Below are 22,715 nucleotides of genomic sequence, written 5' to 3' on the forward strand. Positions count from 1 at the left end.
AGCTTCCTCTGTAGCAATGCGTAAACCATCTGTATTTTCGTGTTGTCTTCGATAAATCCCGTTTTTTAAATACCCCCATAAAAAGAAACCTACGATAGATATATAAAATACAGATACAGGATGTTGTTTTAAAAAAAGTTTTTTATTTATCGCTTAGAAACGCATTTACCTATTTGAATCACATTTTTACGGTTTATTAAACCAATTGTTGTACACCTGCTGGACCAGTTAGATTTGATCCAGAATTTCCAGGAGCGTACCCAGCGAACAAGTCGGTTGTTTTTTTGCAGGAAAACCTAGCTGAACCCTGTGAAACCCTGTATTTTTTTAAAAGTTTTACATGATATTCAGATAACCCCACTATAACTTCATACGGGAAAACTATAATGCAATTTCAATTTGAGCATTTGTTGTAGTAATGTCATCACTTATTAATTTAAAAAAATTGTGTTTTTTTCAGTTCAGGAACATGGCGAGGTATGGCAATGTAATTTTTTCTCGAAAACGAAGCAAGACACGAAAAAAGCCAAGAGATAAAAATGTACTATTTTTATTGGGGTCATCTGAATATCACATAAAAAAAGCAAAAAATACGGGATAATAGGTTTTCCTGCAAAAAAAACAATCGACTTGCTCGCCGGGTACGCTTCTAGAAATTCTGGATCAAACCTAACTGGTCCAGCAGGTGTACAATAGTTGTTTTAATAAACCGTAAAAATTTTATTCAAATAGGTAAATGCGTTTCTAAGCGATAAATGATAAACTTTTTCTTGTTTTGGTCAGAGAAATCTCCCCTAGGGTTTTGTCACCGCAACTCTGAAACACCCTGTATATATTTTATATATCTATCGTAGGTTTCTTTTCATGGGGGTATTTAAGAAGCGGGATTTATCGAAGACAGCACGAAAATATGGATGGTTTAAGCATTGCTGTGGAGGAAGCTTTGCAATACCTACATAGAAAGACACCCGGTAGTGGTTTTAAACGCCTTAAACAGAATGTCCAAACTATATGAAAAATGTTTGGATATGACGAAGACGTGAACGGAATTCAGTTTGAACATTTGCTTAAATTTACATCATTATGCAGTTAAAAAAAGTGGCAAATTTGTTTTTGTTAGTAATATATTTATGTTGTAAAAACGAGATTATATGTTGAGTCCTTTCATAATGTATACTGTTAGTTAGATTTTGACTGTTAATATAATTATTGACAATTATAATTGTCAATAATTATTTTGCTTTAAATATGGTTGCCTCTAGTCACTATTCTAGCAGACAGCGTGAATTTGTGACATTATTCTTTGAAATAACCATATCGATTTTTGTATTTTTGAAATGGGGAGAATTAGGGGAATCAGAAGAGGTATATATACAGGGTGTCCCATTAAAACACTGTTGGATACCCGTCCAAATCATCTGCTATGCCTCATCTCAAACGAAGCGATAACCAATATACATAAATCGCTCAACTTAAGGGATGTTCTGGTTTGACCGTGAGAACCATTAGGTAAAAATATTCTCGAGTACACTTAACACACCGTGACTCTGTCGCCACTCACCAGTCCTTATCAGTAATTTGGCCCTTCGCAGAATCACATGTGTTAAGACGTTAATTGCAAAAACCTTTTAAGGTCTGTTTTTTCTCATTCAATCTAAAAATCCTAAGTTCGTGGGAACCTACCAAATCTGTGTTCTGATTGGTCAACTAGAACAAAATAGGCTGAAACCAAATTCTGCTCGTTTTTCCCTGCTCCCCTTTTTTGCAGATTGAGAGTGGAACTCTAGGCATAAACTAAAATCCGACCTTCCTCCAAAATTCGTACTTGAGATTCTAACGCGCCTAATACAGTAATAGTTATCACAGATTTTTAAATATAGACTTGTTGACGTTACGGTAGTGTTTTGTCTCGACCATCGTCCTGATTTGACGTGGCGGTACCCACGTACAAAAGAATACCTGGTGTCAGAAGCTTTTTCCCTTAAGACTCCAACAACACTAGTTTGGTGCATATCTCGAAAAGTATGAATTACAAATAAAATCTGAATATGCCAATATGCCACTGGATTTTACGTAAAAATCTCTATCCGACAATGTTTTTATATTTTCAATAACTTGATGCATATCCAAACTATAAGGGGAGGCTCCTATAGTTTGAATATTTTCAAAAACGCCATGTAGTGCAAAAACTAAGATAACTGGATCGATTCTATCAACCTCATCATTAGTTTGACTAAAAAGTGACACTGGTTCGCGAAAACCGCATCCCTCTATCTTTGCTAATAACAGAGATATCCCAAGATTACAACGAAAATGGGACACTCTTCGTAACGCAATGTACGTTCCCAGAACTGATTTTTTAACGTGTGTCAGAGATCGACAGGAGTTAAATATAAACGCTTGGAACTTAGTATATGTTAAAGCGGGTAGGTTTTATTTTTAATAAAATACACATGCGTGTTCTCAAACAACTTTATTCTATCCTTTTCGGGAATCGAATGCCCCCCATACCAAAGATGCATCAGAGTCACCCCCGAGTGCATCTGTTTATCTTCAAAAGAATTAACACACACCATTCCACCTTCTTCCCACGCTCGCAACCCTCAATCATTCTATTCACACTTATGTTAGGACAAAACTGATAGGTGAGTCGTTTTCTGCATTTTATGTTTCAGCCAAGATGATAAACAGACTCTCTATCTTTACGACTAATGGTTTATTCTAATTTAATATAGGGCTAAACAATAGGAGGTATATACATATGTATTTGATTGTGGAAACTAGTTATAATATATATTTATTTTCAGACGTTTCACGGTTAACTACAAGTTTAGAAAGCTGGAACAGCCCCGCAAGCGACCGAACTAAAAGCGACTTTCCCGACTTGCCCAATAGCATATTTTTTGATATAACTAACGTCCAGGCAATGCCGGACGTGAAAACGGGCATTGGATTTGCCAGAGCTTGGGTTCGATTGGCCCTGGAAAAGAAACAACTGTCCAAACATTTACGGGCACTATTACTGGACCAGGGCCTTCTCAAAGAGTTATACAAGCGATCTGCTTTCGTGCGATGTGAAGAGGAAAAGGAGCAATTTTTATACCACTTGCTCTCTCTGAATGCAGTGGATTATTTTTGTTTTACCAGTACGTACCCGACGACTGTGATACCTTATAACGTCATGATAGTTCCCAATAAGAAAGGAGCCTACACGTAGGCAAATGTATGGTTGGTTTTGTCCGGGACATTGTCAGAAACTCAGAGAATTCAAGTTCCCAAAAATATATACAGTTTCGAGTATAGAAACAGGAATTTGGGAGTTTTGACTACTTTGAGGATTGGACATGATAATTCCGGATTGTATGCAAAGTGGATGGTGGACTATGTGTTGGTGAGGAATGATGTGACAGAACATACCTATAAGTAAGTTTTAAAATCCAAATCTATCCAATTTTTCCCTCATAGTACATTTTTTTCCATGTAAACTTTTGTACTTAGAATTGCACTGTATATTTTGTGACTTACATTGTTTTTAGGTTTGCGTGTGGTAGATGGTTAGGTAGAGGCGTAAACGACGGTTCAACGGAAAGACTCCTGGTCGATAATCAATTTCCTGTCCCCGAAAAAAGAAGAGGAGGAGAATAGACCGACCGGTAGCCTTGGGAGAAGCACACCGAGAACGCGATCTCCAGCCCCCTCACCACCCCGGTCTGAGCTGAAGGCCTCCGAATTGCAGTACATGTTGGGTTAGTACAGTTTATACGTACAGAAATATACAGAGTCGACACTATTCCCTGGTAAAGTAAGTATTATAACGAGGAACATTACCCTGGTTTTCTATCAGGTGTCGGTTCTGTATAGCTGTGTCGACTAATAGTTTCAAATTTGTTTTCAAACATTCGTAATAACATTTATTTTCTTTCTTCATTTGTGATTTGTGATTTTAACCCCATATTGTACGTTTTGATTAACAAAGAAGACATCAAACAAGTTCATCACTATCATTTAACGGAATGAAACATAAACTCTTGGCCGTTAAATAATCGTTTAAATTTGAATTCCGTAAATCTTGCCTTTTCACTCCTCTATTTCACGAATGCTTAGGAGACTGCGTTAATAACATTGTCAAATGGAGATACACCAGGAATTCCGAAAGACACACGACCCTTACTGCTCTCTTGTGCAGTGAAGATGGCCTAGTCCAGTGTCTCGAGAATGTTTTTCTTTTGGGATTCAAATCGGCAAGGATGTTTGTTGGAAAGAACTATCTGTGGGATTATTTTGGTGAGTGAAAGAAAGGGGTGTATAATTTAGAAAAATATGATAAGTGTTCTCTCCGTGTAAATGTTGTTTGTGTTAAACTTCAAGTACTTAATAATTTAGCCTTTGATGTATTAGTGCGTGTGAAAGATCAATTCGAGCAAAACCTGATGGATGAACTTTCCGGTAACAAAACCGCCAGTTTAGAACGAAATCATCAAGAAACCGTCGCAGTTTGGAGATGCTACTGTCATCTCCTCGATGAGATCAGGCACACAAGCAAAAATTTGGGAAAAGACGGGAAATTCCAGCTGTTTATTTGCTTAGGAGTGCGGTAAGTGGTGCACTCAGGGTGTGTCAATTTGAAAACTTCCTATCCCTATTATCTCGAAATGACTTACAAAGCGACAATTAAATGCTCCCCTCCACTTTCACTCACTACGTCATGAATATGTAGGATCGCGTTCCTTGTAGATAAGTGTTACTTTTACGTTGGATACGGGTTAGATAGTAGAAGTTATCTTTAAGATTGTCATACCCCTGGGGTACGACCCTGGTGGGCATTAGTTGAGGCATGGGAATTTCCCATACCATGCCTTGTCGGTGTTGGAAATCCCCGCAATGAACCTGGTCGGCATTGGAACTGCCTGTAATATACTTCGTCGGCATTTAAATTGTCCTTGACAGATTCCGTTGGCCCTATAGTGGCAGTTCCAATTCCTAGCTAAGACGTAACGGTTTGATGCGGCGGAAGAGCACTTTTTGTACCTTCATTTTCGGTACAAAAAAATCGCAAAAATTAGGGACCAAAATGATGCTGTATCTGGGAAACTAAAAAGGATATCGCTAAACAATTTTCGTTTCGAGCTAACTCGATGATCAGCTTATCCTGTATTTCGAATATCTTATTTGTCGTGCTACCACTGGGCTAAATCATCTAAGAATCGATATCTTTTGCAAAGATACGAATCATAGGACGAATGATAATAACTTTACACTCTTTTTTGCGAGAGAACAGTTCAGCGGTCTAGTTATGGAAACGATACGCGAAACGAAATAATACATAACGTGTATATGCTTAAAGAAAACCATATAAATAGTAAGAAACATCATTCAGAGTGGTCATCAACACAGAAAATGATATTAAGCGAAGCTTAAAATAGGCTCAATGATCAAAATCAGTCACTTACCGCAAATAATCCTTCTGGAATTATGATCCGCTTGGAGTCTTGTCAACAAAAACTATCATTCTGCAGCTATTCAGAAGAGAGATTTCAGTTACTATTTACTTTCGACACAGCACGCACTACACTGTCCGGTTTCACGTCCGCCTATGGCTTTTTTCTTTTCAGTCACCAAAACTTTTACTTCAATTCAATTTGAGCTTCTTCCAAGTATGCTACTCAGCAATCGTACGGCTTCGGAAACCCGAATGCAAACGAGATGATATTCCCGGCATTGTCGAATAAAATCGAATTTTAAACGTGCGATTTTTACCCGTTTTCAATCAGACACAATCCCGTACAAGCATTCATTGCATTTCTATTTAATTAACCTTCAAGTCTGCACGAATTTTTCCAAATTTTTTGCACATTTTCAACCGAAATTTGATAATTTTCTCGAGCTACGCAGGAAGACGCCATTAACGCTGACAGCGAAAGTGTTATTCTTTTGTTTCCAGAACCTTCTTAATCCAAAGCGTCACTTTCGGATGACGTATTATCGCAAAACTACGTGTCGATTTGTTTGTGTTGAAAAATCGATATTCAATCGAGCGGCCCTAATTTAAAAATAATCTTGAAGGTGGCCTGCTCAGGTCATGCATTTGGAAATTTACCAATCGGCAAAAAATTGATTAAAATCGAGCGTTTCTTGGATAATTTGAAGTCCAGTTGTGCATGTTGTTTTACGTAGAGGAACGCGCCTCAAAAAGAGAAAAAAATTAGCGCCGTATCCAACGAGTTTTTTGAACAAAAAAACACCCGATTATTAGTTCATTCCATTGTAAACAAAAGTAAACTATTAAAAAAATCATATTCTACATAGAGCCTACATAGAGATACTTTTCGAGGGCCGAGGAAATTTATTAGATTTTTCGATTTAATTACAGAGAGCATCTACTGCACAGAATGCTAATCCCGATGTCATCCTGCAGAGTCACCCAAGAAATGTACGAAGAAAACTCGTTTCTGCGTAAACGCGCGCTACAAACGTTTCTGACTCAAATATTGGCTCCTCTAGATGAGTTAGATGTAGTCTTAGAAAACTCAGTTACCCATGGCATCACCTCCCCTTCGGCCCACATTTAAGGATAAGAAAAATCGATGTTCTTCCCGTTTTACTTAAAATTTAGAAAGTTCTGTGACTAGTTATTAGGTCTGAAGTGCGAGGGCCTTTACTCACTTTATGCTGTGTTACCGTGTATTTTATCAATAGAAATTATATTTTTTATAATCATTAATTGTGATGAACCAGTGGAGGTTTCTCTAGTCTTGGGATTGAAGTTTTCCCGGTCTGATATTATATAATATAATTAAGCTAGTAACTCTATTATTTTTTCGTAGAAAACGCAGTATTCTGTGTATATTTTCGGTCGATAAAAGGTTATTGTTATATTTTTTATTATGGTAATATGTGAGAGTTGTGTTTCCAATTAGTTTTCGATCATTCTTATTTCATGGCTAGCTTTAGTATTTTTCAACATGTGGAATATTGGACACTGAAGCACCGTGCTCAACCACTTCCTAGTACAAATATATCGATTTATTGCGTTGATATTTCTTTACCACTGAGATTGAATTATTTGATATTCGTATTATCGAGTAGAGATTTTTATTTATCATTTACAACTTATTGTATTAACAAATGTATTTTCCTCTACAAGCTTTAAAAGACACCATTGTTGGGCGTGTTGAATTGAGAAAACGTGAAGTACGTACACTTTCTCCCCTTTTTTCTAAACCAGATGAATAACAAGTTAATAATCTTTTGCTGTTTTATCTATAGTTGCCATAGAGATTAACGTCAAATGAAATTTTGAAGTCCTTGAAATTATGATTCAAGACACATTGCCTTTGTGTGTTTCGGTTTACTACAATTTTATGAAATCTAGTTAAAATTGATAGTGCAAAAAATCGTATATATTTACACCATGGTTGTGAAGTACTTGAGACCCTTACGTCTTAGATCCCTCAGCTTTGCGCGATTCGGGACTTAAATTTCGAGTCATTGTTATGGCCCATAATTTAAGTCCTGCACAACCTTGGTGTTTAACATTCTATTTTACATCATCGCATAGGGTGGATCAGCAAGCATCCATTTATCATTTTAGTTATGACCGTCCTCCTTTTTCTTGGAGCCTGGTCTTCACGTCATGTCTTGCCTTCAGTCTTGTACGAACGATTAACAAGACTCACAGAAATACCAAAAACGACGGATACATTATTCAAATATTTACTTCTTAGTCGTTTTCCAGTCAACCGATTTGCCACCTGATTTATGCACAAATCTCTAGGCCAACAGTTTTTTTGCTTTGTCGGGATAGATAACATGAGGTTTTACATCCATACATACATGTTGTTTTGCTTGTTGATGTAACACGATCGTGAAATAGTGAGGACAAAAAATCATATTTAAACCAGGCTTAAGAAAGAAGTTTTATTTCTCGTTTTTATGTACATCTCAAATTGAGCCGAAAACATTTTTGTATCTCTGTCAGAGAATACATGTTTTTAGCGGGACACTTTTGGTATTTATTTAAAAAATAATAAACTTTAATATCATCGTATTTACCATTTCCTAGTAGAGTAAATGTCAAAATACCTGAAGTTCTTATGTGATCGGTCACATTAATATATTTCCGATAAGAGACAGTGAACGGTGTATTGTTTTCCTTTCGTAATCAATTAAATCGTGCAGTTTATATTATATTTATACCTACTAATAATTTAAGAATCAGAATGAAAAGTTAAACTAGATCTATATTGCCGTAGATATTGTATGTTCGAATATTGATCATTATAATTTTGTGTTAACTTCCTGAATTTACCTGGGCATGTGCCATTATTTTCGAGGTAAACACTATCATCTATTCTGAAGGCTGTTTGTCGAGATTTTTTTTATCGTATTGAGTTTTATTTGCTTCCTTTAATATAATCAGATTTTCACGGGCTATCTGATGACTTTGTTCAAGTTTTAAAATCAGATCGTCGACGTAGTTATCATAGATATATTTGAATTCTGGTTTCCTAGTTATTTGTGGTGGTAAGATAGATTTAAATTCGAAAATCAGTTCGAAAGGTGAAAATTTTGTTGAACTATGAATAGAAGTGTTGAAAGAAAAGGTTGCAAAATCTAACGAAGAATCCCAATCTGTTTGATCCAAATTTACATAATGTTTTAAGTAATCAGTAATAGTAAGATAAGTTATTTCCAGAGCTCTGTTCGTTTGCCGGTGATATGCGGTGGTTGTGATATTTTTGATCTTGAATAGTTTCGAAATTTCTTTAAAAAGTTGTGATGTGAAGTCACGACCTTAGTCCGTGAGAATCGATTGAGGGATCTCAAGTTTACAGATGAAATTATGAACAAAGGTCTGGGCGATGGTCAAGGTTTCGTGATTTGGAATTGCATATACTTGGGTGAATTTAGTGAGGTCGTCCTGTAAGGTTAAAATAAACATATTACCGGATATTATTAAAAGAAGAGGACCTACTATGTCTAGAGCTATTTTCTCGAAGGATTTTTCGGAAATTGTGGTAATTTGCATGGTTTGTTTGGTCTTTTTCCTAATGAGTTTAGTTTTTTGACAAGACTCACATTGCTTAATACAATTTTAAGTTTTATGGTAGCCTAAGTGGCCCGATGAATGAATTGAATGGTTTTCTTCAAGAATGATTGGAATTAATTCTGTTGGTGGTGAAATAAGGACATCATGAGAAACGGTTATTTCTATTTCAGAGTTCTTAAAGATGTACTTAAGCATTGCTCATAGTTGCCTAAAATCAAGCCTATCAAAATGAACGCCTAGTCTAGATAAACTTATCGATTTTATATTTACTGAAATTAGAGTTTATTTTAATTTATTAGGTGTACAACTTTGCTTCCGCCGTTTTTTTTCCGAATTTCGCGATTTTATTGTAAAAAACTAATTATACCTTTAGGATCCAAAGTATTGTCCATCGCTGGCCACTACTTTCTCCCATCTTTCGGGCAGCATACGAATCCCGTGTTGAAAAAATTGGACATCTTTTGAAGCGATCCACGATTCTATCCAATTTCTCTTTCTTCAAATTCTTCTTCTTCATAAGACCGGAAGTGTTGGTCAGCTAGCCCATGTGCCATGGATCGAAACAAGTGATAATCAGAAGGAGCTAGGTCAGGAGAATATGGCGGGTGGGGTAGGACTTCCCATTTCAATGTTTCCAAGTATTTCTTGACCACTTGCGCAACATGGGGTCGAGCATTATCGTGCTGCAAAATCACTTTATCATGTCTCTCGTTGTATTGCAGCCGTTTCTTTTTCAATGCTCGGCTCAAACGCATTAATTGGGTTCGATAAAGAGCACCTGTGATTGTTTCAGTTGGTTGTAACAGCTCATAATATATTACGCCGAGTTGATCCCACCAAATACAGAGCATGACTTTGGAACCATGAATAGACGGTTTGGCCGTCGACGTGGAAGCATGGCCGGGATATCCCCAAGTCTTTTTGCGTTTGGGATTATCGTAATGAACCCATTTCTCGTCCCCAGTCACAATACGATGCAGAAATCCCTTCCGTCTTTGCCTTGCAAGCAACTGTTCACAAGCGAACAGACGCCTGTCAATATCTCTTGGTTTCAACTCGTACGGCACCCAATATCCTTGCTTCTGAATCATTCCCATGTCTTTGAGGCGTTTTGAGATTGTTTGTTGAGTCACTCCCAATGATTGTGCCAATTCTTGTTGACTTTGACACGAGTCTTCGTCAAGTAATGCTTCCAAGTTCGCATCTTGGAAAACCTTCTTTCTTCCACCGCTATGTTGGTCTTCGACGTGAAAATCACCGTTCTTGAAGCGCTGAAACCACTCACGACATGTCCTTTCACTAATAGTGGCTTCCCCATAAGTATCTGAGAGCATTCGATGAGCCTCAGCAGCAGATTTCTTCATATTGAAGCAGAAAAGTAAAACCTCCCGCAAATGACGAGAATTTGGCTCGTACACTGACATTTTCAATCGCGAATAACTTTATGATGAAGACACAAATAGACTAATATTTTTATGAAGATATGTTAACAGGTGCCCAAGGCTCCTGCATGCCCACATGGGGTTATTTATTTCGATCATTACTTACCGCTACATACATCTATTCAAAAACGGCGGAAGCAAAGTTGTACACCTAATATTTGAATTTCTTTTTCACTTTTTTCATTCAGTCGTTCACTTAAGAAGGTCAAGGGAAGTTAATATTCTTCGTCCTAATCAGAAAATTGGCCAAAACCTGCTTTTTTGAAGCAATTAGAAATTGTCTCAGGTTTTACACCCATGGTCCATGCATTAGTTATTTCATCAGCACAATCTATTAATATAATGATAATATTTTTCTTTTCAAAAGACGTTAAGGTTTTTTTCAAAATTTTACGGCGATAATGACATTTTATATTTTGTATGTAATGTGGATGTCATATTCGAAGAAAAAAAAGAATAATTTTTCTTTTGTAGTCTCGAAATTGTTTGTTCAACTTAAACAACCATTCTTTGAAAAATTCTCCTGTTATTCAAGTTTTTTCATGTACTTTGTGGTTGAGCAACAATCATTAAACTTCTCGGAAGCAACGAGGTTGATTACTTTTATCTATCAAGAGCAATATAAATTTTTCTGATCCATCCATGTTTACGTTAATCATCAGTGTAACTCTTTGTTTACAACGCTTTCCACCATGTCATTTTTTATTTTTAAAAATTAAAGTGTTATTCGGGAGACATTTGAAAAATAAGCCGGTTTCATTTACACTAAATATGTCGCAAGTTTGATAACTTTCTAGAAAATGAGCTAACATGTCACGTTTTCATTTAGTACAGTCTTCTTCAGTTACATTACTACTCTTTCCACAAACCTTATGGTATAGTCTAGATCTAAAATTAAGAAAAAAAACTTTAAATCCAAATTTTTCAGTTACTATGGTGGATAATCAATACACACATTCGTTTCCAATTATCTTTACTTGCTTTGAAGTGCGTTTGTTCTAGTTTTTGACTACATTCTAACGCTTTTTCTCAATACTCCGGATATAGGTAAATTCTGACTTCTAGTCGATTAAAACCATTCTAAAACTGCTTTGTCCACATTTGCATATGTTGGCATTTTAATTCTCTTTAAACCTCTACTAGTCTCTCCATTTTCAATCGCGTTAATGACTGTTTGTTTATTCTTTAAAATAGTAAACAGTGTGCTTGCTGGAATGCCATAGTTCACAGCTACATCTTTTTTTCGAGATTCGGTTTTTACTCCTTTGATAAGTCGGAACTTTTCTTCAATAGATAAAATTTCCAACGTTCGTTTCAATGACATATTATAACAAATATGTAATAAAGGAAACAAGTAAGCACACTATCACGAATGCTCCACTCGGTATCAAAAAATAAACGATAAACGTTAACTCTTGCAGGATAGAAACTGAACTGTCTGCATTTCTTCGCTATAAAACAAACGAGTGCATGCCCGCATAGTTAGGAAATTTCCCGGAAAATTCGTCTTATCAAGTATAACGTTAAAGTTTATTTTCGAGTTATCAAGATATTCATGTAAAAGAAGTTCGAGTTATCAAATAAAAATTACACGCTGTTTGACTCATAATTCTAGAGACAATCGTTTTAATTCGAGTTATTAGAATCCGACTTATTGAAGTTCGACTGTAATTTTAAAAAATAGAACTAAATGGTTACTGGAAAACAAATTAATCTTCACATGATTTCTAGTTAGTTTAAGGAAAAAACAAGGTGTTTAAACACCATATGCAAGTTATACGAGAAAATATGTCATTTTAGCATTGCATCAAACATCACAAGGTTATATACTGAAGAAAATTTATTCTAAAAGTAGCAGTGAAGAATTAATAGGATAAGTGATTGTCATTTTGGGGGTCCACAAGGATCTCTTTTTAACATTTACATTATTAGAAAGTTCTGTTTAAATCTTTTGACAATAAACTTGATGTAAAACTGGTGGGGCATGCAAATAATTTTGTCAACACATCACTTTGAATAAGACACACTTATCATTTTTTTCTAATATTTTTTCTATCATTTTTAAAATATGCCATAAACTTGCTTTTTTTACTGAAAAGCATAATAGTCTATGGATTATTTAAAAACTTTGTAACTGCTATTTTTCAAAATTCTTTTATTAACCATGGAAAAAACTAACCCTATATTTATAATAGAATCTATCTCAGATGAGAAATGAAAAGGATGTTCTCTTTTTCAATATTTATTTATTATTATGCCTCAAATTTACATAGGTATTACTTAGTCAGAAAAGCACTACAAGATACAAAAACTTAAAAGCTATTTCACACACCTTTAGCACTATTTGGAAGTCGCCATAGGCGGTCGTACTTGTGGCAATGGGGCCATGGGACCCATGGGCATCATTCCCATCATCGGCGGCCTCATACCCATCATTGGAGGCATAGGTCCATGGGGGCCCATTACCATTGGTGGCATTGGTCCTCCTGGGCCCATAGCTGAAAGTTTGAATAATTGAACACCCACTGATAAAAAAAAACCCCTAAGAAACCTTCATAGATCATGACAAGAGAATGTATGCTATACAGGGTATCCCAAATAAAGTTAAAGTTAGTACATGTATGTTTAAATTGGTACTGGTAATAAAAAATGAGCTAGAAAATGGTATTGGATGAAATAAAACCTGAACATTGCAGTTAAGATAAGAATGCCCAACATGGGGATCTTATAAACAATAATAGATACATACTTGATTAAATGGAAGAAAGGTTGAGCATGCAAGAGAACAATTTCAGGGTGCAAACAAGTCTACAAAATTATTTTTGGCTTTTCAGTTATTTAAAAAATAAAAATTGAAATTTTTAAATAAAAAAAATTCTGAGTTATAGTAAGGTACTAAAACCACTTTTCTATCTCCCTAAAACAGTAATATGAATTTCTTCTATTGAAAATTCAATGGTTTGTTTCACAATATCTTTGAAGTACTTCAAAATATGTAACATGTAATAGGCATGAGGCCCATGCTTTGGTTGCATGTAACATATTATGGAAGAAGATACTCAATAGGCGATTTGAATGAGACAAAAAGCAGATAAAATATGGAAATAAATGATACCATCACTTTCTAAATTTGGCACAACTTTTTAGTTGATTCTAACTTTTGAAGCTCTTTGTCAATCTCTGTGGGTATCCCTATGAAGATGACATATCACCTTAGAAAATACATATACCAAATCATATACAGGGTGTCCTGCTTTGTTTCGAACAAATTAATATGGAAGATAGTCTTCATCATTTTAAATAAAAAAAGTTCATATGAACATGGATCTGATTATGATCAGTAGCAGAGTTACAGAGTGTTAAAATTTAAGAAAAAAATAGGTTTTTATTTTATTGCACTTGATTGAATTTATAAATTAATTAATATATAAAGAAATGGAACAGAGTTCATCCAAAAACTAAGTGAGATAAAATTTAGGTAATTGATGGGAGAAGTTAAAAAATATATAAAATTCACTAGTGGCATATGAGCAAACTTTTTTAAAGAATTTTATGAATCCAGACCTCAGAAAATGCAATACTCTGTATAATAATTGAAGGAAATTTACTCTCATTTTAAGTAACACCTAATAACTAATATGCATATTTGAAGAGTATATCTATAGTAGATCAAGTATAATAAAATAAAAATCTATTTTTTCTTAAATTTTAACATCCTGTAACTCTGATACCAATTTTGATTCGACTCATATTCATATAAACTTTTTTTGATGAGGTCTATCTTTTATTTCAATTTGTTCGAAACAAAGCAGAATGCTCTGTATACAATAACATACTTGGAGGCATCATGCCAGGGCCTGGTGGACCTCCAGGTCGTTGTGCTAAGAGTTGAGTAGGTGGTGGAATTGCCACACCTTTCCCAGGGGTGGCAAATGGATTGCTGGCAATTTTTCCTGCTTTGAATGCTGCAGTTGTAGCATCTATCAAATGCTGGGCCTAAAATTTCCAGTTTGTCCTGTTAGCAAAGCTAAATAAGTTAATTGTAATAATTCTGACTTACCTGTTCTTCCATCCACTTCTGATAGTAAAATTTAACATTGTCTTTGTGTTTGCGGCCAGTACAGTGTGTCTTCCGAACACTAGGTGAGTCGTGAGTTAAATATGTATCACAATAATCACAGTAGTACTTGGGCATGTTGAATAATTTTACGTAAAATCTCTGGATTAAATGGTAAGAGAAAAACTTAAATCGGGACTGAAATATTTAAGAATATGTGGCGTTTTATGTTGTTAATAATATTCAATTAAAATACAATCATAAGGAGAAAGGAGATGAAATCGAAAAGTTAAAACCAATAACAAACATGTACGACACAAACAACAAAAAGTGTTTTCCATTCGCATGTGATTCTACGAGAACCAGAACGAATTTCGCAATTCGTTGTCCAATGAAATCGGCGGAAATGAATTTTTTGACCAATCACCGTCGCCGAAAATTTCGTTTCGCTCGTCCTCACATATTCTTGTACGATCAGGGCTCGGAAGTATCGGATTCTATAATTACGTTTACTATTGCTCATCGATCACTTAGAACCTTCAGTGTCGTTCGCTCCTTAAGCTTCTGAGCGCTTCTTATTCCGTAATAACTCGCTTTGAATCCAATTGAAAATTGACAAAACTACATAACCAGAAATTGAAATTTCAAATGAAATAAACAGAATATTCAATCAAAATTTGAGGTAAATCTGCAAGCAAGATTGCAGGGAATTTAAATTAGTTTTTAAATTGCTGGTGATTAAAACACATCTCTGTAAGTAAATTCCATAAAATCCAAAATCTTTTTTGTTTCGTTTCTTTCCTCACCAGTACTTTCAAAAACTAGACTTTTTCTGAACCTTATTATATACCAGGAAAGTTCATTAGAATAATTATTAGCATTTGATTTCTATAGTGCACAAGAAAATACAGAACGATTCTGCACCATCAGATTTCACTTTACAGTTGCAAATCGCTGTAACTTTCATGGCTTTAAGTCAAAGCTTCAGGTATATATCGTTAATGTTAATATTGATTGTAACTAATTACAAAATTCAAGCTATAATTTTAATATGATGCTTGTGACGACGAAACTGGTGGAAAGCGTTCGTTAAATGAATGCTTGCTCTAAGCGTTCGATTCAAGCTCTACTGCTCCGTTATGGGAGTATATGAACAACAACAATGTATAGGGGTTTACGAAAAGACAAATCCAAATCAGCTGATAAGGACAGTAGTTATGTTTGATTTTATTGTTTGATTTTTCATTAATAATGGATTTGAGATCGCACTGAGTTGATTAAATTTGATTTTGATTCTATTCCAGATATCCCTAAAATATTACATTAATTCGAATTTTTTAATCAAAAAAACGTAGTGTACAGTTATTAAAGGAAATTAAAAATTTAATCAAAATTTACCACATGATGCAGGTAGGTAAAGTATTATTGTATAGCAGTTTTAAAATAAAAATAGTAAATTGAGCTTTGAAGGACAATACCCATTGTTTAAGCAATTATTACAACCTAATTGCCCTTAACACATAATCACATATTTTTGATTTAAATTAACTATCTAATTTTGGTAATATTTTACTCCTAGATAACTAAAAACATTAGGCCCTGTTTAATTTTAACATAGGGAGAGGAACAGCCACTTAAGGTAGAATAGATCAATCATAGCTTAAATTTAATTCTGCTAGGCTCGGCTCTCATATACTGGCAAAATCGTTGTGCTAGGTGGGTAGGAAAATCAAGGCAAATTAAAAGTTTAACCTTTTAAAACAAATGTGACTTGGGCTTTTAACAGTTAAAATTTAATAATAAAATAGTTCTGTGGTGAAATTTTAAACAGAGATTCAAAGGTATTTTCCAGTGCCATTTTAAACATCAGTTTGTTTCATTGGAAAACATTGAAGCAAAATTTTTAACCAAAAGTATTACAAATCAATTCTCTTTGTCATATTCACCAAGTTCCATGATTATTTTATTATGTGTAAAATACTTTCAGGCCTTATTTTATTTGAAGAGGTGTTTGAAATTCTAATACATTGCTGTTATACAGGGTGTCCCATAATTAGGTGCCAACACTTAAATAGCGAAACCTACGTGCAAAAATAATATCAAATTGATAAATAAACATATGTCCTGAAGCGCCCCCTAACGGAGATACGGCCCCTTGAAGGGGGGCCCAATGAGAGAGTTTTTGCTAAATAACTTCTAAACTACCCAACATAAATGTATGAAATTTTGGTATTCTCACAATTTTGACGAGTTCAAGCAAAATATCTTATCAAAGTGTATTAATCTGAATCATAAATCTGTCATTTGGAGGGGCTGGGTTACAAAAACAGCGATATTTTTTTTGTGGATTCAAATTTTTCATTTCTTTGTTGAAAATATGTAAACTTAGAGTTTTTTACTCAAAAAAGGTATTCTTAAATAATGTCTCTAATTATCACCGTTTTTGAGAAAAATGCAATTTAATGTTCTTCATACATTTCATATTCTTTTCAGTAAAACACTGAAGTAGGCTTTGAAACAAAAGTTTTGCATTTGAGTCATTCTTCCAAGCTAAATTTGGATTTACTCGTATTTTAACTACATAATATGTATTAAAAACTTACAGTTGATTTAGGAATATTAGTAATATTGGCTAGTGATCTTAACGATATCTGGGGATGTTCTTCAATAATATTTAATGCTTGTTCAAAATTGCGATTTTTAAGAGGTTTTCCTTGTCCTTGAGACCGCCTAAATGTACCATATTCCACTAAATTTCTGTGTACAATGACAAACAATTTTCGATGAGGTACTGTCCTGGTAGGATATCGAATTTGATATTCCCGTACAGCCGCACTTGCGTTACCATTGCAGAAACCATAAATAAAGTGAATATCAGCTAGTTCATTATTTGTAAAACGTTCCATAATTCACATTAAATTCAATTTTGACTATTAAAGATTACTTAACTAATTACTAAAAATATTAAACTGTCACATATTTAACAACTAGCTTTTGTTTCAAAGCCTACTTCAGTGTTTTACTGAAAAGAATATGAAATGTATGAAGAACATTAAATTGCATTTTTCTCAAAAACGGTGATAATTAGAGACATTATTTAAGAATACCTTTTTTGAGTAAAAAATTCTAAGTTTACATATTTTCAACAAAGAAATGAAAAATTTGAATCCACAAAAAAAATATCGCTGTTTTTGTAACCCAGCCCCTCCAAATTACAGGTTTATGATTCAGATTAATACACTTTGATAAGATATTTTGCTTGAACTCGTCAAAATTGTGAGAATACCAAAATTTCATACATTTATGTTGGGTAGTTTAGGAGTTATTTAGCAAAAACTCTCTCATTGGGGCCCCCTTCAAGGGGCCGTATCTCCGTTAGGGGGCGCTTCAGGACATATGTTTATTTATCAATTTGATATTATTTTTGCACGTAGGTTTCGCTATTTAAGTGTTGGCACCTAATTATGGGACACCCTGTATAATATTATACAGGACTACTAGGGATCCCTGGCCATCAAGGTCTAATTTGGGAACCATGACTGTCAAGGTCCAATCAGGGTATCCAAGCGTCCAGGTCCCACAGGGAACTCTGTGTTTTTTCAAGACATTAGAAAGATAAAACAATCTTTCAACTTTGAAGGACTGCAATAATATCAAACTGTAACAAACACTTGGATGGACATGCATCCATCCATCTATCTAAGCTTTATCTAAGCTCATTTACCAGATGTTGTAAAGGAAACTCAGGACAAAATTTTTAATGAGATAGCATACAATTTGATTTCACAGAAAAGGGCACCAAAAATTTTTATTTAAACTGAAAAAAGGGTAAATACACACACTGCAAAAGTATCACTTAACTTGCATTCCTGAAAACTTCTCAAAAAGTTTAGAAAATTTTTCTTGCATCAATTACATTACCATTTAAAAGTTTCCCCTAATTATTACCCTATTACGGTGTAACTTAAATAGTAGCAGCATTTATGTACTTTATATAGAAAAAATACTCTTGCTTACATATCGCATTTTTTTAGATCCTCCCTCCTTAACACCAAAATTTACCATAAACTATTAGAGAACAGACCAGGAACCATGAGATCGGCAAACAAGAATCCTCTGCTAAAAGTGGTGATATTAGGAGATGGTGGGGTGGGCAAAAGCTGCCTCATGAATCGTTTTGTTTCCAATCAATTTGATGACCATTCATTTCATACGATTGGTGTAGAATTTTTAAATAAAGACTTGGAGATTGATGGACAAACTTACACTTTACAAGTACGGCTTTAGTAAAATTAAAATTTCCCCAATATTCAATATTAATTAAGTAATATCTCAGATTTGGGACACTGCTGGCCAGGAACGATTTAAGACGCTTAGGACACCATTCTATCGCGGTAGTGATATTTGTATGTTAACCTATGCCATTGACGATAAGACAAGTTTTAAGAATTTAGAAGTTTGGAGAAAGGAATTTGCTTACTATGCCGATCTAAAGGAAACCAGTCAAATTCCTTTCATTGTAGTAGGAAATAAGGTAAAAGTGTCTCCATACGAATAAAGAAAAAAAAAACTAGGAGAAACAATTTTAGTCTGATATTTCTATGGAACAAAGAGAGGTATCTCAATTAGAAATGGAAACTTGGTGCAATGAGAACAGTATAACATCCTGTATAGAAACGTCGGCAAAAAATGCTAGTAACGTTCAAGAAGCATTTAAAATGGCTGTGCAACATTGGTTAAGGTTGGAATCTCGGGCAGACAGTAATGAAACTATTATTAATGACACTGTTGATTTGTCTAAAAAGCAAGGAGAGAATCGCATGTCTTGCTGTGTTGGAAGTGGGGATGAAACCACCAATAATTAACACTATATGGCTTTACTAGGACAGGTAAACGTCTATTTACGTAGCTATTGGGAGTTCCCAATCAAACACTAAACTTTCTTTTTTTAATGCCCCTCTATATAAATTAAAACATTAAAAATGCCCTTGTCGTATAGTTTTAAATATAGAATTCGACCTAAAACAAAAGAGTTACCGTATAAAATTTCAGTTTTTTAATAGAATATCCTGCGTTTTCCATTATGACCAAAGAAGTTTTATATGCTGGCTCCTCTGTTCTAAGTTTAATTTGCTTTTTAACACTATATATAGAGTATACATCTAAAAATATACCAAATACAAAAGTATTTAAAAAACATTTTTGAGTCGGCTTTATGGCAATTACCCGCTTTAGATGTGATTTGAATATGATCTCTTCATTACAAGTATATCCCATTATTTCAAACACAATGTGATATTAATTTGTTGATAAACAATAACTAAAACAATTTCTGGTGCATCTGTTTTAAACATTTTGTGATGATTCCATATCAAAAATATATTTAATTACATTTTGTAACGACGCTCTAATAGTATACAGAGTGATATCTATAAGCGTCCTATTAAAAGTTCTAAAGAATAAAAAGACAATGTTTTATAAATGTAGAGTTGCTAATTCATGTCGAACCCAATGGCAACATACAAATTTAAATGAAGCTCCTGGTAAATTTATATTGTGTAAAAAATAGGATTGACAAACTTGGCGGGTGGCGTCACCGTCATTGGGCAGTAATCCGAACCAATTTACATTGTTTCTTATAGATATAAGGAATCTTATGAGTTTGTATTATTTGAGAATACTCTTGAATTGTTTGCAATTTAAATGTGTGGATAATGACTGTGGGATTGCACGCTTTTGTTGATTGGAAAATGAAGTACGGACACGAACAGCCACTGTAAGAATATTTAAAGGGCATGTCGCGAATATACAGTTTGCAAGCAATATTCAAATCGCTCTGATAGTTATCAAACTATTAACAAACTAGCTAAAAGAAAAACATAGATTAGTTGACGGATTCTTGAAACCTTTGAACATCTTGGAATTTAGTTGCCGAATGCCTTTTACAAAGTACAGTTAAATTTGATAAAACGACAATCAAATCGAGGTTTCAAAAATTGGGGTGCTTGGTTTACTTACGACTTATTACTAGGTCACTTATATGAACTACTATGTATTGGAAAGTGTCAGTATTTATTTTCATTAAATTATAGTTAATCTATTTTACTTTAGAATTAGGACACAAAAGTAATACGTTGCAAAAGCTGTGAGCGTCTTAAATTTATTAAATTTGCTTCATATATATGCTTCGTGTGATATAAATGAAACAGCTAACTCCACTTGTTATAGCCTTGAGATTTTATGCTTAGGAATTTTTTTAATGTGCATTTTAAAAACGGTAGAATTTTGTCCTTTTTTAAGATATGTATTAATCATTCCTTTATTAAAGTTTAAGGTTAAATTTAATAGTAATAGTAGTATTAGATGAAAAGTGCAAAGCTGTGCAGCTAGGCCTCAAAACCATTTCACAAATCTTAATCTCCTCAACATATAATTAGAAACTAGGTAATTAACCACCATCAGCACTGAAGTTTTTGATCCGGTTAGGTACTGCCATAGAAAATCTTTTCTACTTCCTCTTTGGAGATTCAGAACAGTATCCATTATGCCACATCCACTAATTTCATCATCCGATACTGATATGGTGAATATATATATATATATATATATATATATATATATATATATTTAGGACTACTAGATGGGCTGTTATACCCCACACCCCGAAAATACCTCATTTTGGCTCTTATTCCCACCCCACATTCCCTTTACCCCAGGTACCTATTTAGCCCCCAAATCACCGCCAAAAACCCGCCGCACTAATCTTTTCGCCCCCACCTAAACCATTGGAAAAACTTTTAAGCAAAGACATTAAAAACCTTCTCAAACCCCCCAGGTACTTATCTGGGGAAAATTAGAGAAATTTATTCCGAATTTTTTTTATTTCTCCAAAAAAGTTACTTTGCACGTAATATGATGAGTAAAAGGTGCATCTTTTGTTAATACGGACTTGAAGAGTCCTAATAGGATGCCTTTGGCATCCGTAGGAAAGTTATTACTCTAATGTAGGCAACTAAATGTAACCAATGTGCCAACAGGTGCACGCCAAGCGCGAACTTAGTTGAGCATAACTCAACGAGAAAAAAATGTTCTGTTTTATCCTGCGATTCGCAATTGAAATCAAAACATTTTTTATATTTTTTTATTTTTAAAGTACCTACACCACATACACTACCGGCCAAACGTATGCCCACCTTTAAAAAAATCTTATATTCAAATGTAAGTTGAATTATAATAAGTGAATTTTTTTTCATTTTAATTGAAACGATACAAATACACATTTTAGATGTCAAAACAATGATTTTATTAGTTCTAAAAGATCTTATTTAAATTTTTACCTCATTAATGTCACCCTCTCTACTTTTAATAACAGCGACACACAACCTTGACATTCTATTTATCAGTTTTTAAAGCGTTTCTTCTCAATTTCGGAGCAGGCTTGCTTTAGCATTTCCCATAATATGTTCTGGGACGTTGAACATTGCGTCTTCACCTTCCAATCGAGCTCATCCCACAAGAGTTCTATGGGATTCAGATCAGGCGATTGTGGTGGCCAGCTCATGACATCAATGGCATTATTTTGTTTCAATTTATTCAGATACTCATTACAAATTTTGGCAGAATGTTTTGAGTCATTACCATGCTGGAAAATGAACTGAGTTCCAAAAATTTGTAAACCGGAAGGCAACATTTGTTCTTGCAAAATTTTCAAATAGTGCTCTTTTCGCATAATTCCTTCTACCCTAAATAAGTTTCCAACAGATAAGCCATCAAAACACCCCCAAACCATCACGGAGCCTCCTCTGTGTTTAGCAGATGAAATTAAACACTGGTCAGCACAACGCTCACTCAATTTTCTCCTGACATAAACTCTACGCTTTGACCCGAACACTTCGAATTTGGACGCGTCACTCCAAAGAACCTTTTTTCATTGTTCAGTAGTCCAATTTTCATGTTCTTTTGCCCACTGTAATCGTTTTACTTTATCGATCTTTCTTAGTAAAGGTTTTTTCACGGCAATTCTGCCATATAGTCCATTGCTCCGAAGACGTCGCTGATTGGGTTGTCACGGGATAAATTCACACTTGCAGCGATTTCTGGAGCACTCAATCTTCCATTACGTTTGGATGTGATCACGATGTTTCTGTCTTCCAAAGCAGTTGTCCGT

The 22,715-nt window shown here is 34.5% G+C and overlaps 2 protein-coding genes and 1 pseudogene across 2 annotated transcripts; 2 read left to right on the plus strand and 1 right to left on the minus strand.

Annotated features, from left to right (window-relative positions):
• Positions 1-2,335: 2,335 nt before the first annotated feature.
• Positions 2,336-7,194, plus strand: LOC136419954 (DENN domain-containing protein 5A-like; annotated as a pseudogene).
• Positions 7,195-12,717: 5,523 nt separating this feature from the next.
• Positions 12,718-14,817, minus strand: snRNP-U1-C (small ribonucleoprotein particle U1 subunit C). Its single transcript, XM_066406298.1, has 3 exons — positions 14,552-14,817; positions 14,328-14,487; positions 12,718-12,989 (listed from the first exon to the last, which is right to left on the minus strand). The coding sequence occupies exons 1-3, from the start codon at positions 14,684-14,686 to the stop codon at positions 12,832-12,834; spliced, it is 453 nt and encodes a 150-aa protein (XP_066262395.1). The 5' UTR covers positions 14,687-14,817; the 3' UTR covers positions 12,718-12,831.
• A 996-nt stretch (positions 14,818-15,813) lies between these two features.
• On the plus strand, positions 15,814-19,659 carry Rab9 (RAS oncogene family member Rab9). The gene is made up of 4 exons (XM_066406250.1): positions 15,814-15,958; positions 18,583-18,823; positions 18,885-19,082; positions 19,138-19,659. The coding sequence occupies exons 2-4, from the start codon at positions 18,641-18,643 to the stop codon at positions 19,411-19,413; spliced, it is 657 nt and encodes a 218-aa protein (XP_066262347.1). The 5' UTR covers positions 15,814-15,958; positions 18,583-18,640; the 3' UTR covers positions 19,414-19,659.
• Positions 19,660-22,715: the final 3,056 nt, after the last annotated feature.

This window comes from Euwallacea similis, chromosome 3 (assembly GCF_039881205.1).
Source record: "Euwallacea similis isolate ESF13 chromosome 3, ESF131.1, whole genome shotgun sequence".
Taxonomy (NCBI): Eukaryota; Metazoa; Arthropoda; class Insecta; order Coleoptera; family Curculionidae; genus Euwallacea; species Euwallacea similis.

What these genes read in the sequence shown, in the direction of transcription:
- snRNP-U1-C (XM_066406298.1), bottom strand. Translation starts at nt 14,686, where the DNA reads ATGCCCAAGTACTACTGTGATTATTGTGATACATATTTAACTCACGAC. An exon ending in AGAAGTGGATGGAAGAACAG is followed by an intron (nt 14,488 to 14,551) that starts GTAAGTCAGAAT and finishes TGGAAATTTTAG; the next exon opens with GCCCAGCATTTGATAGATGC. An exon ending in CCCTGGCATGATGCCTCCAA is followed by an intron (nt 12,990 to 14,327) that starts GTATGTTATTGT and finishes TCAAACTTTCAG; the next exon opens with CTATGGGCCCAGGAGGACCA.
- Rab9 (XM_066406250.1), top strand. Translation starts at nt 18,641, where the DNA reads ATGAGATCGGCAAACAAGAATCCTCTGCTAAAAGTGGTGATATTAGGA. An exon ending in GACAAACTTACACTTTACAA is followed by an intron (nt 18,824 to 18,884) that starts GTACGGCTTTAG and finishes GTAATATCTCAG; the next exon opens with ATTTGGGACACTGCTGGCCA. An exon ending in TCATTGTAGTAGGAAATAAG is followed by an intron (nt 19,083 to 19,137) that starts GTAAAAGTGTCT and finishes AAACAATTTTAG; the next exon opens with TCTGATATTTCTATGGAACA.